Raw genomic sequence first — 16,010 nt, forward strand, 5'->3', positions numbered from 1 at the left:
CCTAATTGGTTGGCATAATGTTGTTTGTATAATATCTAAATAACAAATTTCAAATAGAAATCAAACTCCCCTTGCTGGGCCCCAGGTAGAAGCACTGGGCATTGACTCAAGCCCCTGCAGTCCAGGCTCAGACAGGCCTGAAGATGGATCCTGCCTCTGCCACTTATCAGCAAATTCCTTCACCTGCTCGGGCCTCCTGTCCACACCTGTGAAACAGATATGATAACCACCACCCTCTGGATGTTAAGTATTAAATGACATCATACATATGAAAAAATGCTTGGAAAAGTGTGTATGTAGCACTTAAAGAGCTCAATGGATAGTAGCCGTTATTAATATAAAGGGAAGCTCTTGGCTCCTGAATGCAGCCGATCTTTACAATTCTGTATTTTTTAATTTATTTATTTTACTTATTTATTTTTGGCTGCGTTGGGTCTTCGTTGCCGCACGCAGGCTTTCTCTAGTTGCGGGGAGGGAGGCTACTCTTCGTTGCGGTGCACGGGCTTCTCTTGTTGTGAAGCGTGGGCTCTAGGCGCGTGGGCTTCAGTAGTTGCAGCACACAGGCTCAGTAGTTGTGGCTCGCGGGCTCTAGAGGGCAGGCTCAGTGGTTGTGGCGCATGGGCTTAGTTGCTCCGCGGCATGTGGGATCTCCCCAGACGAGGGATTGAACCTGTGTCCCCTGCCTTGGCAGGCGGGTTCTTAACCACTGCGCCCCCAACCAGGGAAGTCCTACAATTCTGTGTTTTAAAAAAATAAGCTATATCTATTTGTGTGGTTGTTTGGTCTACTCGTTTGCCTGCTTGGCCAAGATCAAGAGACCCCAAAAGTGTTCCTTTCCTAAGTCTTAGTCTTATAGCCACAACTACCTCATGCCAGGATCCTAGGAAGCCTTTGCCAAACTTTGTCAAACTTTCCCAAACTTTGAAAGATGAAGTATGCATTGCCCACCTGTGTTGATTCCCTAGGGCTTGCATGTAACAAAGTGCCACAAGGTAGTGGGCTTAAAACAACAGAAATTTATCCTCTCACAGTTCTGGAAGCTACAAGCTCAAAATCAAGGTGTCAGCCGGCTATGCCCTCCTAAGGCTCTAGTGAAGAATCCTTCCTTGTCTCCCAGCTTCTGTTGGTTCCCAGCAATCCCTGGAATTCTTTAGTTTGTAGATTGATCACTCCGGTCTCTGTCTCCACAGCCCCATGGCGTTCTCCCTCTGTTTCTCTTTGTCTTCTTATAAAGACACCAGTCACACTGGATGAGGGCCCCACTTTACTCCAATATGACCTCATCTCAACTAATTACATCACAACGATCCTATTTCCAATTAAAGTCACATTCTGAACGACTGGGGGTTACAACTTCAATACATCTCATTGGGGGACACGATTCAACTCACACCACCACCCAAAGCCCACCCTTCTTGGTAGGGCAGGTTGCCACCCCTAGGAAACACCCTTTCATAGAGCAAAATATCCTAAGAGAGAAAAATTGGCGCTCGTCCGAGTTTTAGAAGAAAGGCAAAAGGAAACTGGGACAGTCTATTCAGTGAAAGACAAATGCAGTCTTAGAATTTCTGTTTCTTCTCTAGACCTGAAGGGCTTGAAAACTCTGCACTGGCCTTCCCAACTGTTTTGCTAATCAAAATGCTAATTCCTTCTGAGCAGGAAGTCTGCCTAAGCAAGTAGACTGAAAAAGAAACAGCAGCCGTGGACACTGGACTTGCCCTTGGTGCATGGCTGTCCCTTCAAGAAGAGCTGTCTGCAGAACCTGAAGCCAGACGTGGGAGGTTTCATGCAAACTTCTTTATTGAAAGTGGTTTCTAAACCTTAATGCTGGGATTGCCTAGACTCTAGGTGGCACACAATGTGGTGCATTTGGTACACGCTTGAATCCAGCACCACATGCAACAGGCAACCCATGAGAAAATTCTGGATCAGTATTTCTTATTGCACACAGAGTCTTAGGAACCACAGTGCCTTCTAATATACAGCATTTGGGGGAAGTAAATAACTCAAGATAGCACGCAGCTGTGATGTTAGTGATATCCTCACACCTGCAGGCATGAATCTACATTGGTTCTGGCACTTGAGAGGTGTGTGATCTCAGACACGTCACTCAGCCTCTCTGAGCCCTAGTTTCTTACTCCGTAAAATGATACCAATGATATCTACTTCAAGTGTGATTGTGATGGCTAAAGGAAATAATGGACAATTAGCCATCTAGTAAAATGACTAACCATAGTAGATGCTCAAGAAAGTTTGCTACTCACTGTTGCTGATTTCATAGCTAACACAGTCTCCAGGGAGCTGGGTGACTTGGCAAAGGAGCCAAGGCGTGAACCCAAGTCTCCCGATTTCAGATTCCGTGCCCTCTGCACCGCCACATCCTGTGTCAAGAACTCTGACATCCATATAAATGTTGCTCTTGTAGCATGATTTCTCCTCCTTTACTGCAAGAGTCGTAAATCGCTGAAAGTTTCCAGGAAAAAAAGAATCAGTTTTTTGGTGTGTACTTATTATTCTTATCTGGTTTTGGGGTGACTGTTATATCTGGCCTTTCAGAAGTACAGGATTCCGTATTTCCCAATGTTCTGGGAGAGTTTTTATTTTATGGCGGTAAAATACACATAAAATTGGCCATTAGTGACATTTAGCACGTTCACTATGTTATGTGACCCTCGCCGCTATCTAGTTCCAGTACATCCTCTGGAATTCTTATTACACACGATTTCTCTCCTCTTTGAAGGTTAATTACTTTAGACCAAACATATTACTGTGTCAACCAACTCTCATTTCTGTGGGTCTTCTTCGTCTGCTTCTGCAAGAGACATACTAGACTCCATTTACAATTACACCATTTACCCATCTTCTCGTATTTCTCACAATTCTTTGTATTTCATAGCAATGTTGGCATATCTACAACGTGTTGGGACAGTCTCATCCCTCTGGGTAGAACTCTGAATTTTAACTTAAAATATCTCGTCTTGACCCAATCTGAGAGCCTCAATCTGTTGTTAGGTGACTTTAATTCATTTATAGTTATTTTGCTTATTGATAGGTTTGGATGTGTATTCTATTTACCAAGCTTTCTTGCTGTTTATCCCCTCCCCAGCCTGCTCTTACCTCATACACTGATTTTGTCAGTGCTACCTTTCCCTTTAATGTTTTAGATATTGGACACCCTGTTTTTTCCTTCTGGCAGCTTCTCTAAAAGTTTTTAACACATATATATAAATATTCCTTTTCCATTAACATGTTAATCACTTCTGCCCCATTAAACCAAGAATTTCTGCTCAATTTCACTCATTTTATCAGTTCCCCCATCACCGACCACTCCCACCCCCAGCTCCCATGTTGGGATCAGCTAAGATAGAAGAGATTCATTCGTTCATTCAACGGGCATCTCACGGTCCCTACAGTTTGCTGGGCATAATCAAGGCTCTGGGAACAGAGCAGTGGAACTGTCTCATAAAATTCCTGCTTCTGTGGGGAAAGACCAAAAAAACAAAAGACAGCTAAACAGCGTTCTGTTAGTAGGTACTCTCAATCAGGGATGACCTCATTGAGGAGGTGGCCTTTGAGTAGTAAGGACCCAGTGCAAGCGAGGGAGGGACCCAAGTGGATGTGAGGGGAGAAGCACTCCGGTCAGAGGCGGGTGCTGGCCTGGCAGTGGCCAAGGTGGTCCAGGAGGGCCAGGCAGCTGACACGCAGTAAGCAAAGGGAGAAGTTAAGGGTCAGCAGAGATCAGGAACATCCCTTTGTACTGCCTTCTTAGAGACTTTCTCAACTGCACCTTCCAGCTGTCTCTTTCACTCTTTTTTTTTTTTTTGCTGTACGCGGGCCTCTCACTGCCGTGGCCTCTCCCGTTGCGGAGCACAGGCTCCGGACGCGCAGGCTCAGCGGCCACGGCCCACGGGCCCAGCCGCTCTGCGGCATGTGGGATCTTCCCGGACTGGGGTACGAACCCGTGTCCCCTGCATCGGCAGGCGGACTCAACCACTGCGCCACCAGGGAAGCCCATGTCTCTTTCACTCTTGAGCTGGTCTATTTCATCCGCCTACAGAGGTTTGAATTTCCAAGATCTGTACCTGATCTTTTTTTGTTCTGGATGCGGTATATTCTTTTTCCCTGAATTTAACTACACTTGGTTGATGGGATTCCGTCTGCTGTATTGACTCTTCATGGAGCTTATCACCTCTCCCTCTATAACATTTCCTGTACTTTGTTACGAGTTTTAGCTGTGTGTTTATTTCCGTACTAGGGAGCTCCTGTTTGCTATCTACTGCCGCAAGTGACTGTGGGGACAGGACACTGCGGTGGCGACGGGGTGCCGACAGCTTGTCTTCACAAAGGCCTGGGGACCCGCCCCCTGCTGGGGACTCTACACTCCGGGCCTGCGCCTCACCCAAACCGCTGCTCAGCCCAGGTTGGTTGCGGGGTGGAGAGCACGGCAGGGAGGGCTGGGGGGCACCAAAGAGCCTGGCTGCTCCGAGCGACTTCCCCTGTGAACGACCCTGCCAAACGCCCAGGCCCCCCGCCTGCTTCTTTAGTCACTCGGAAGCTCAGGGCACAGGAGGAAACCATCCTCCTGTGTGGCAGGCTTCTTTGCACGCTTTGGGCCATTGTTTCTTCCATTTCTGCCTGTCTTTTCTCTTTCAGGGATTCCTCCACATCTTAATATACCCTTATTTTTATGGAATTGTTCTTCTTTCCTTTCCAAAACTGTCCTTCTGTCATTCATTGAGATTTTAAGCAGTATTAGCCCCCCAGGACCACTGGCCACACTACTTCCTCCCAAAACAATTCAACTCGTTCCCAGCAAAGCAACAATACACGCATCACAAATTCTATTTATAAGGCTGGAGCAAATACGAATACTCGTTTGGGTTTTTTTCCCAAGTTTAAATCAACCAATCAAGTGAGGAAAGCAGCCCAGAAGCCACCAGAAGCCACCATTTACAAAAGACAAGTAGAACTAAAGAAGGTAAGTTTTTATTCCGAGGTAGGAATAACGACATATACAAAGTGATCATTTTAGAAACACTGATCTAAATCTTTTATACTCATGGACTTTTCTTCTTAGGGAAGAAAAGATTGACATTAACTCTTTGGCATCATCTTTGAAAAGAATTTCTTCTCCGATTGCTGTCCATTAGAGTGCTTTAAACATCTAGGATGGATGCATGAGAGTGCATTCTGCTGATTCATTTCTGACGACCTTTAAACTCTTCCTTTGGTTACGGGCCACTCCACAAGCAGTGTGGTGGGGAGACGGACCCCAGAGTCTGCTTCTGCTTCTCTCCAGCTGTGTGATCTTAGTGAGATGCGCTCTCTACATCTCAACTGTCTCATCTTTGAAATGGGAAGAATAATTCCACGCACGTGGACTGCTGGAAGGGTTAAGCAAGATCGTAACTGTGAAAGCACCTGGCCCAAGGCCCAGCCTCTAGGGGGCCCTCTAACACGCTGGTTTGAAAAACATCCCAGCACAAGCCAGAGTGTAGGCGCATCACAGAACATCGCTGCTGCCTTGTCTGTCCCCCTTCCTCTCCTGTCAGGGATCAAACATTCGTAAGAGAAGACAAGCGATTCAAGGAACTAAAAACTGAGCTTCAATAAATTAGAGTCACGAGTCTAGCTCTTATCAACTATTTTCCACATCGCTTTAGTTGTTCTCATGGTTTGTTTCAAGTAAGCCATTTGGTCCGCTTTCCTTTGTAAGGCAAATTCTATTTCTCAAGGTCAATCTCTGTAACCCTAACTTCCTTCCTGAAACCCCTGTAGTTTTTAAAAAAGTTTCTTTTCACTTTTGCCCTTTCTAAGAGGTAGGGTATTTACCCTATACTATTTTAATAGAATCGTATTTGCTCTGAAGTGAAACTATTTGTTTTACTTTATTAAAGTTGATGCCTTTGGGCTAGCTTCTAAAAGAGTAAACTTACATAATTCTTATTAAGTGAACCTACTTCATTTTTTCTCGTCTCCAGCCTTTACAGTTAAAAGGTTCTTTTGGAATATTGCTCTGTAGTAGGTTATAGAGAAACCTACGTAGCCAACATGGTATCCATCATCTGAAACGCTGGCACCTGTACAAGATAAGCCAAGGGGGATCCTTCAGAACTAAGAGAAGAGTCAAGTCTGTCCATGGAAGCATATGGACGATGTGACAGCAGGCAAAACTTTGTTCTTCATATGATGGACTTCAACACAGGCCAGGGCGATGGGGTCTGCCCCGGAACCTAGGGGCCTTTGGTTTGAGCTCCTGCTCACCGTTCACTCAGCCCTGTGGGTCTCAGTAAGTCTCGGTCCACCTCTGGGCCTCGGTTCCCTGGCACCTACCGTGAGGGGGTGGCCAACAGACACCCCTGGGTCCTGCCCCAGTCCAGACACTCCGTGGTTCCTCTTCTTCCTTTAGCCTCAGCACCCTGAGGTTCTGAAGGCCCCACCCTCAGGTGTGTCTCCCTCAGATGTGTCGTCCGGTCAGAAAGAAGAGGGGTCGGTCCTCCTTGGCATTGGCGGTCTGGAATTCATCTCGCAGCCGAAACTGCCACTCATCTTCCAGCTCCAGGCGGACAACCGTCTGGCGGAGTGAGTTGCGGTCCTGACAGATCACACACAAGGTGGCACCTGTGTGGATGACAGCAGAGGTATGTGAAGAAAACAGGGGAGTTTCTCCAAAGGAAAGGTACCGCCTGGCTGCTATTGGCAAGAACAAAATACGCTGCTGCTTGGAAGGGAAGGACCGGATGTCCGCGTGAGCTCTTGGTTCCTTGGGGATGCGTCTTAATCTTAGCAAGACAGTGAGATTGTGATTTGGCAGGTCTGGCAGATGAGACAACGTGGAACCAAGAAACACTGGCAAAGAAGTGAGCAGAGGGGGGAGGAGACAGACTCGCAGGACCACAAACCAACATCCTCGGCTCTAGACCCTGCTGGGAAGCGCCCTCTCCTGGCCCTTCCAGCCCAACCCTCCCTCTCCAGCCATCCCAGCCGGCCACCCGCCCAGGCCCCACGCACCTCCTGACTCTTCCTCTGCTGGGCAACGAGGATTCTCCCGCCTCTCGACGCCTAGCATCAGCAATCACGGGTGTTCGTTCTAGCTCCCTCCCTCCCTCCCTCCCTACACATCCTATCCTCCTATTAGACGAGATGTTTCCCAAGAGCAGAGAAGGTTGTGGAAACCTCTGACTATTTCCCCAAAGCTTATGCAATGTTGGTGCTCACTAAACACCTGGTAGAGAGGAAGGTCAGAGTCAAGGCCAGCCAAGGAAAAGTGAAGCTCGATTAGGGATCCCAGCTGGATTGGGAAGAATGTGTTTAAGTCATACAGGATGAATGTCTCTCACTCTCAACCACTCTAGCACGAAAACACCTATAGAGGGAGAAAGATTAGAAGAGAAGTAAAGATGCACGTGGCACCCCAAGACAAGGAAGAAGAACTCATCCACCAAGAAGGAAAAACGTCTGAGGGGATCTGCGTGCTTAGGCTAAGAGCCTGGATTGGAAAGCAACAGAAAAGTTGAAAATATCTGCTAATCACCGAAAAGAAAGGGTCTGTGTCTTGTCTCTACGCAAACCGGTAGAGGGGGAAAGAGCTGCCCTGGGATCCCATCCCAGCCTTCTTGCGCTTCCCTGGATGGTCGGGGAAGTCATGCGCCCTGAGCCTCAGTTTACCCGTTGCCAAGGACTAGGACCAGAGGTCACCTCCGCAGAGGCGCCAGGTGGCGACAGCCACTCAGGGCAAGGTCCGTGGTAAGAGTACGGGAAGTTACCTTTCAGAAAATGAAACTTTTTCAGGAAGGCAGCTCCTACAAAAGAGTCACAGAGGTAGAGCAGGAGTCCACTAAACAGGAAGTCGGAGCAGCTGACGTTCAAAGAGTGGGGCCTGGAGCTCACATAACACACAGAGATCTGAAAAGAAAGGGATCCAAGAGAAAACGTCACGCTCCGTGAAATACCCCACGACACTGTGTTAGCGCTCTGCATCTAGCAAATGCTAACCGCCAGGTCAAGCTCAGACTTGGAGGAACAGAGACAGTATTTAATGTTATTTCCAAATCTATATCCTAAAACTCAACTCCAAGACTTATCCTGATTTATCTATTCATTAATTCGTTTGAGAATCAGAAATGTTTAGCATCAGAAGTGGGTTTCTATTCTTAACTTCTTATGTTGGGGCCAAACCACTTCGGTCCTCTCAGCCTTTATCTTACCAGCTGTAAGGTGGGGTCATACCGGAGCGGAAGTAGTGGAGTGGTTTTCATTCCAAGTCCTGGGTTCTGGCGCACGTGTTTAGGAATTTCCCAGATTTATGGACTCGACAGCGCCCCCTCTGACAGTTACCTGAGACCCCAGGTTAAGGTAGCAGTCGACGGACAGCACGGGGTGGCCGTGATTCTTCAGGGACAGCGGGAAGAAGCGGTGGCTGTGGTGCTGCAGGAACTTCTCCAGCAGGAGCTGCGCAGGGGCTGCGAGGAACGTGTGCTTGCTGTCGGGGGCGCAGATGTACTGGGCTGGCACGATGGCCATGGGGCTGTCAGACACCTGCGTGGGGAAGGGCGGGTGTCAGCCACTCCCAGCCACCCCAAGCAGGGACCCAGGGTGGGTGGCCCCATCGTGGAAGGCTGTGCCGTGGAGCAGCGATGTGAGAACACATAACTTCCACTGTGAAGTTCTCCATCAAGAAAAATTAGGTTTAACCGAAGTGGGACGTGTGAAAACTGATCACGTGATTGATGAGAATCCTAGACACCGATCATTCCACGCTGAAAACTGGCTGCCTGGTCTAGAAAAAATTAAGGGAATCCATGGACCTTGGAAACGTTCCCCCAAATCCAGGGATGCAAACCAAACCTCTGGGAACGGCCAAGCTCCCCTTGACCTCCAGACCCTATCTGCCTCCAGTCCAGCCACGTGGCCACTGCTCTCCACGGCCCGGCCATCTGGGCCCACCATCTCGCGTCCCGTCACCAACAGACTTCCCATGCTACGGCCCGAGAGACTGTGGATGTAAATCATGCTAATCAAACCCTCTGCTGCACACCCTTCAGTGGGTTCTCGTTACGCCTACAGAAAAGTCTAGAACCTTCCCACAGCGGATAAGGTCCTGCCTACTTCTCCAGCTCATCTCTGACACTCTGCCCCATGGATCGGAGGGACCTTCAAGGCAGGGGTGTGCCAGCTCCGTATGGGTTCCTGGAAGACACAGATCTCTGAAGGCTCACCGTGACTTCGCATCTGAAATGCCCAGGTCTGCCCGGCCAGGACCGACACAATCAGATCACGTCTCTGCCCATCTGGAGGCCGGCTCAGCCATCAAGCTAGCCCGTCAGTGCCATTCAGACAGTGTTCGGCAGGCACTGTCCTAGGGGCTCTGAGAAGAGCACGGCACCACACCTGCCCCCTCCCCAAAGGGGCTCTGTCCAGCAGAAAAGCCGGACAAGTGAACAGCAAAGACAGTGACAGAGATGAGCTCAGGAAACCAATGGGGAGAGAGAATGTGGGCAGGCAAGGGCGCACAGGAGGGCTGGTGGTGCGTGTGCGGAAACCAGTTAGAGTCGGAGATCAGAAGGGAAACCTGATGGAGTCTTTCCCTTCCCAGCGCTCCCAACCGGAAACCTTTACTAATACTTCCCAGCAGTCAAGCCCACCCCACTGACTCAAAGGCGCCTGGGTGGCCTCCCTGCCAGCTTTCCCACCACGGACAGCAGCCCCCTCTAGGCACACGGCCACACCCACCTTGGACGTGATGTGGAAGGACCTGTGCCCGCCCACCGCAATCTGCTTCTTCATCACACTGAAGCGGTTGAACCGGCAGAGCAGGAGGCCGGCGCTGTGCACCCGCAGGTTGAAGTCCACATCATCACACATGAACCTGCCCAGAGCCAGAGGAGGGGGCGGGTCGGACTGGAGGCAGCTCACACCCCCCCAGACACGTGGAGTGTGCACCCCTGGATTGGGGGCTGGGAAGGTGGAGCAGGCTTGTTCCTGCACCAAAGACCTTCCCCTGGGAGGCACAGAAGGCAAACCGAGAAGGAAAACAGGACAAGCAGTGATGTGCCTGCACCAGGAAAGCAGGGTGCACCCCAGCCTTACACTACGGAACCACTGCCACCTGTGGACCAGGCACGACACGCCAGGCACCGTGAGGGGGACTCGACAAACACCACTTCATCTATTTGCTGAAAAGAAAACAACCGACCTCCGAAAGTAAAAATATTAGCCACTTTTTACAGCTGAATAAAACAAGACTCAGGGCTTCCCTGGTGGCGCAGTGGTTGGGAGTCCACCTGCCGATGCAGGGGACACGGGTTCGTGCCCCGGTCCGGGAAGATCCCACATGCCGCGGAGCAGCTGGGCCCGTGAGCCATGGCCGCTGAGCCTGCGCATCCGGAGCCTGTGCTCCGCAACGGGAGAGGCCACAACAGTGAGAGGTCCGCGTACCGCAAAAAAAAAAAAAAACAAGACTCAGAGATGGCGAGTCATCTGCCTACATTGCAAAGCTGACAGTGGCAGAACCCAAATTCCTAGCAGGTCGGTCTGGCTCCAGAATTGACACTCCTGCCTGGGCCCTCTCGGGGGTGTGCCCACTGCCTGGCACGTCGAGGGCTCAATAAACCTTAGTGATTAGATTCTTCTCGTGACGTGAGCATTTCTGCATAGATCTGTAGAGAGTGACACAGGGAAATTACAGTTTCCTTCAGTGCTAACGCTCCTAAAAAGTGATGTGTTCAGAGAAGGAGCAGAGAAAGCAAGAGAAGCAACACCCAGTAGCATTTAAGTCATTAAATAAGGTACCACGTGAATTGAGGAAGGAAGTTGAATGGTCTTAGGCAAATCTGCCCTAAAATTATACAACAAAAATACCAGAAAAACCCATGAGGGCTGAAAGCAAGGGACCAGGCCAATGCTATGGGTGAAAAGGCTCTGGTTTCGTTGGCCCTGAAGGGCAAGGACGGAGCAGCCACCCGCCAGGAGCAAGGCTGCCCCTCACCGAGGGCCCTGGGACCGTGGGCGGAGCTGACAGCCACGGCGGCGCAGGAGCTCACCGATTCTGGTTGTACTGCACGTTCTGGGTCAAGTCCACGTTCAGGATGATGAAGTCGTGCACGTGGCAGCGGGAGAAGGGCTCGCGCACCTCGCGGCTCCCGGTCTTGCTGGACCACTTGCGCATGCCGATCAGGGCGTAGTGGGTGATGCTGGGGGAAGCCTCGATGTGCTGCATGACGTGCTTCAAGGAAACATTCCTTTCCGACCAGGAAAATTCCCTGTTCGGAGGAAGGAGGTGGACATCCCTCGGTTGGCATGCAGACAACAGCAAGGCCCTCTGGACCAGGCTGGCCGGGATGCTGCTCTCCCCTGAACATGCCGGGCGGGGTGGTGCAGAAGGAACCCATCACAACCGCCAGGCACCGTGCTCAGCACTTCAAATTCACTGTCATTGACCCTCGCAGCAATCCTGTGACATAGGCATAGCATCCCCATTTTACAGATGAGGAAAAAGAGGCTCTGGATAACTTGCCCAGTGTCACGTGACAGAGCTTGGATTGAACGGTGTTGTCTGTCTCCGGAGCCCACAGTCTCTGCATCTGCCAAGCCACCTGGCGCTTCCAGTGTCAATTCCAAGCGAGGTGTGGGGAGGGAAGGAGGCAGCGTGTAAACACCTCCCACCCCACCCTGCCGGTGACTGAAGTCCATGAAGACAGTGGGGGCCACCCGACGGCCAGGGAGGGGTGCTGAAGGGAGTAACCCCAGGGCGGGGAGCTGGGGTGACGAGAGCTCTGTCTGTGAGACCCAGGGACGCGGCTCAACTTCTCTGCATCTCAGCTTCCTTTTCCCCAACTGAGGGGCTTCAGCTAAACTCTCTAAGGCCCCAGCCAGCTCTGACGTGCCAGGACTTGAACATCTGCTGCAGAATGCAATTCAGAAAGGCAGAGGGAAAAGCTCGGCTCTCTTCCTCATTGCCGCCCTGGCCGAGCTCTTGCCCTGGGAAGCATGACAGTGAGAACACTGAAAGCACGGTGACTGCTGTCCTCATGCACGTGCAGCTCAATCAGACAGAAAACGGTTTTTTCTAGAAGAGCAGTGGTGTTAATGGTGATCGTTACATTAGGACTCACTAACACAGAAGAGGTGAACCAACCTCAAAAGTTGCCTCTCACAAAAACAAGCCAAAAAATCAAGTTGTTTCTCAAAAAAAAAAAAAAAACAAGCTAAAAATAAAGGCTAAGTTGAAACACTCATGGTGAAACCACACAGAAATATTTTACCCACAATGCTCAGATGCAGCTGTATCTACTGAGCCTTTCCTACATTGTGCTGCTTCATTGCCCGTGACCGGGCACACAATTCATGGTTTAATTAATCCTCGTAACAAACTTCTAGCACAAGTTTAAGTGCCCCTTTGAAAGATGAGGAATCTAGAACCCAAAAAAGAGTCATTTCCCTAATGTCACACAGCAAATAAAAATACAGCTTCACGTTAGGAGGAGGCTGGGGGGAGGGAGGAGGGACTGGAAGGTTCTGGGCTGCCAGTGATGGTCTGTTTCTTCATCAGGGAGTTTGTCAAGCGTGTGTGTTCTGTTTGTGAAAATACCTGGATATGTATTATACTTTCCTTTTCGTATATATTCGATGTTGAATATATATTGCATTATTCTCTGCATGTATTACACCTCAGTAACATTTTTTAAATTAAGAACTCAGAGTAAAGCTTGGAACACGAGCCCACCACACGCTGGGCTCTGTCCACTGCACACCACACCTTCTAGCGTGAGGCGCCCTCTGGGGTCCTCGAAGGGTGGACGAGAATCCCCCACTGAGAAGAGAGCACGTGCACTTGTCTTACTGGTGGGGTGAGTGTGTGGGTTCTCACCTGCTTCTCTCCCCACCACAGTCGACGTCCAGCACGTTCCACATCACGCAGGAGTCATCAGAAATCACGATGAAGGGCCAGATGTCCTGCGGCTTGATCCCCAGCTCCTCCTGCCGGTTCCGCTCCAGCTCCAGGTTGTGGTAAGACAGCTCCTTGATCAGGAAATGGGCGGCGCCTGAAATGGGCAAACGACCCCGACTCAGGCCAGTCCTATGCCGACGACCACCCAGGACAAATCCCCAGTGAGTAGAGAACTTGATGAAAGCCCATCGAGGCCCCAGCCCCGCCAGCTCCTGGGGGTCCTGATCTGCAGCCCTCACCCACCCACCATAGGCTGTTGACTTGGTAGAATTCTAGGGCAGAAAACACTCCTCTCCGATTTGCACACGCATCGATTTATCCTTGCTTTTCTAACAGCTGAGAACATGAATAAATCAATAACCAAACATCGAAGAAAAAAGAACAGTCAAATCAAAATAGCTTTAAAAGCCAAAAAGCTTAATGAGAAAGGTCTTTCCTCTCTACGCGGACATAAACTGTTTCTCGCCATCTGCCTGTACAAGGATGTGGTCAGTAGCCACGGCGGTCGCTGACCTTCAGCACACCCTGAAAGGAGGTCAGGGTGGCGATCAGGAAGGAGGCAGTCTGTGCTCTGGGCAACTGGCAGAACAGGCCTTCAGAGACTTAGAGATTTTTCGGGAGGCGATTTTATGAGCCCAATTTCTTGCATCGTCTCCTATCTAGAAAAGCACTAAAATCATTAACAGAGATATCTGCTCCCAGTGACCAGTAGCATCCCTCTGCCAACATGTGTGCTTGACTGCACGCATCTCCCTCCACCAAAATCCCATATACACTGACCTCCCCCCCTTATCTCATTGGAGCAGTTCCTCGGAGCTATCTGAGAGGCCGTCTCCCAAGCTCTAGTCCTCACTTTGCCCCAAATAAAACTTAACTCACAACTCTCACACTGTGCGTCGACATCTAGAACATTCTCTCAAGCCTCCATGCACAGAAATATTACAGAGTAGGGCACGTCTACAAGGCCTACCGACTCCGGCGCTGTTGAAGATACTCGGGAGTACCAGCATGATATGGTTGGGCCAGTATTTCTTATAAATCGCCATTTCATACTCCTTGACAACCAGCACGTGCAGATGGCTGGCACCATCCATCGCGTGGTACAGGTTAAAGAGCCCGTGCTCGTGACGGCCAGTCGTGGGAGTGAACGTCGGACTCTTTATGTATTCATGACTCTGGAGAGTACGGGCATAAAGAAGCAAGTGTTTGTCAGCACGGCCACAACGATTCCCCTCCCTTTAAAACGTGACTTTGCAGCCCCTTCCATCAAGAGATGGCATCTATTTCCACACTCCCTGCATCTGGCTCAGGCTTGGGACTTGCTTTTATGGATAAAATGCAGTTAAAATGACAGCGCGCCAGTTCCAAGCCTGGCCTCCAGAGGCCTGACCACATTCTGCCTTCTCTCGGAACCCTCCCAGGAAGAAGCCCGGGCTAGCCTGCTGGAGAAGGAGAGGCCGCAGGGAACAGACATGGGTGTCCCTAGCCCAGCCGGCCCCCCGCCAACCTGGTAACTAACCTCGGACACAAATGAGAGCAAGCCACCCCAGGATAACCACCCAGCAGAACTGAGTCTGAACTGCTGGCCCACAGAACCGGAAGCTAAGTACATGCTTGTTCGGAAATGGTTTGTTAGGTGAGCAAAACTAACAGGCATGTATCGATTACCCAAATTCATTAACCTCTCCTATTAGCACCGAATATCGTGCTCTGAGTACACGTTACTCCTGTATGACTTAAATCCCTCTATCATAGCCATACTCATACACGCAGGCTATGAATCTTTTATATAAATAACTGTGTTTTCTTTCACTCTTTTCTCAACAACAGGTTCTGCTGGCCAAGCTATGTCTTCTGTTCCTTCTCGATTCCTCAAAGTACTTGCTACACAGCTGTGCATACAGCTGGTGCTCAGAACCAGTTCTTTCTTTTTAATAAAGTTATTTATTTATTTTTGACTGCATTGGGTCTTTGTTGCTGTGCAGGGGCTTTCTCTAGTTGCGGTGAGCGGGGGCTGCTCTTTGTTGCGGTGTGTGGGCTTCTCATTGCGGTGGCTTCTCTTGTGTGGAGCACGGGCTCTAGGTGTGCGGGCTTCAGTAGTTGTGGCTCGCAGGCTCTAGAGCGCAGGTTCAGTAGTTGTGGCGCACGGGCTTAGTTGCTCCGTGGCATGTGGGATCTTCCCAGACCAGGGCTCGAACCCGTGTCCCCTGCACTGGCAGGATTCTTAACCACTGCGCCACCAGGGAAGTCCCTCATAACCAGTTCTGATGGGAACCGCCTGGAAAAGCTAGTGCAGTAACTGATAAAGTCTCAAGCACCTTACAGTAAAGGCCTCACTGCCGCTTTACAAATGTTTTCATTCTTGATAATAGCCTGCTGGGTCTGCAAGGCTGGGTTCAGCCCTGGGCATGCCTGGCCCTCTGGAGAAGGAAGAGCAGAGCTGTACACAAGGTCCGTGGGGCTGAGGCTGGGGCTGGGGCTGGGGAAGGGGCAGCCGGTTGACTCTGAGGTTGTCAGGCTGGAACTGTCAAACCAAGCGCCCCTAAGAATGGCGGCCAGAGAGACGATGGATCATTGGGAACAATCTCCTCGGAAGAGAGAAAATTTCTCCTTTAGAGGACATACGTTGACATATTTACAAATGAAATGATGCAATGTCTGAGATTCGCTTCCAAGTAACACAGGAAGGCAGGTGAAGAGAGATGGCTTGATGAAGCAAGCGTGGCCTTGAGTGCATAACTGTTGAGGTTGGGTAAGCAGCCCCGGGGGACTCATGATACTATTCTGCCGTCTTAGCCTGTTTCACGTGTTCCATAAGAGGGGCTTCCCCGGTGGCGCAGCGGCTGGGAGTCCGCCTGCCGACGCAGGGGACGCGGGTTCATGCCCCGCTGCGGGAAGATCCCACATGCCACGGAGCAGCTGCGCCCGTGAGCCATGGCCGCTGAGCCTGCGCGTCCGGAGCCTGCGTTCCGCAACGGGAGAGGCCACGGCAGTGAGAGGCCCGCGAACGCAAAAAAAAAAAAAAAAAAAAAAAAAAAAAGTCCACAAAAGAAAAGACAAA

The 16,010-nt window shown here is 50.3% G+C and overlaps 1 protein-coding gene across 1 annotated transcript in view; it reads right to left on the reverse strand.

Annotated features, from left to right (window-relative positions):
* Nucleotides 1-4,970: 4,970 nt before the first annotated feature.
* Nucleotides 4,971-16,010, reverse strand: part of GREB1 (growth regulating estrogen receptor binding 1) — a 69,431-nt gene continuing 58,391 nt past the window's right edge. The window contains exons 26-32 of the mRNA XM_024737736.1: nt 13,920-14,124; nt 12,869-13,043; nt 11,043-11,261; nt 9,733-9,868; nt 8,338-8,538; nt 7,767-7,905; nt 4,971-6,621 (exon numbers count right to left, since the gene is read on the reverse strand). Of these exons, the coding sequence (XP_024593504.1) occupies nt 6,458-6,621; nt 7,767-7,905; nt 8,338-8,538; nt 9,733-9,868; nt 11,043-11,261; nt 12,869-13,043; nt 13,920-14,124 (1,239 nt within the window). The 3' untranslated portion in view covers nt 4,971-6,457. The remainder of the gene's footprint in view (nt 6,622-7,766; nt 7,906-8,337; nt 8,539-9,732; nt 9,869-11,042; nt 11,262-12,868; nt 13,044-13,919; nt 14,125-16,010) is intronic.

The sequence above is a fragment of the Neophocaena asiaeorientalis genome, unplaced genomic scaffold, assembly GCF_003031525.2.
Source record: "Neophocaena asiaeorientalis asiaeorientalis breed wild unplaced genomic scaffold, Neophocaena_asiaeorientalis_V1.1 scaffold396, whole genome shotgun sequence".
Taxonomy (NCBI): domain Eukaryota; kingdom Metazoa; phylum Chordata; class Mammalia; order Artiodactyla; family Phocoenidae; genus Neophocaena; species Neophocaena asiaeorientalis.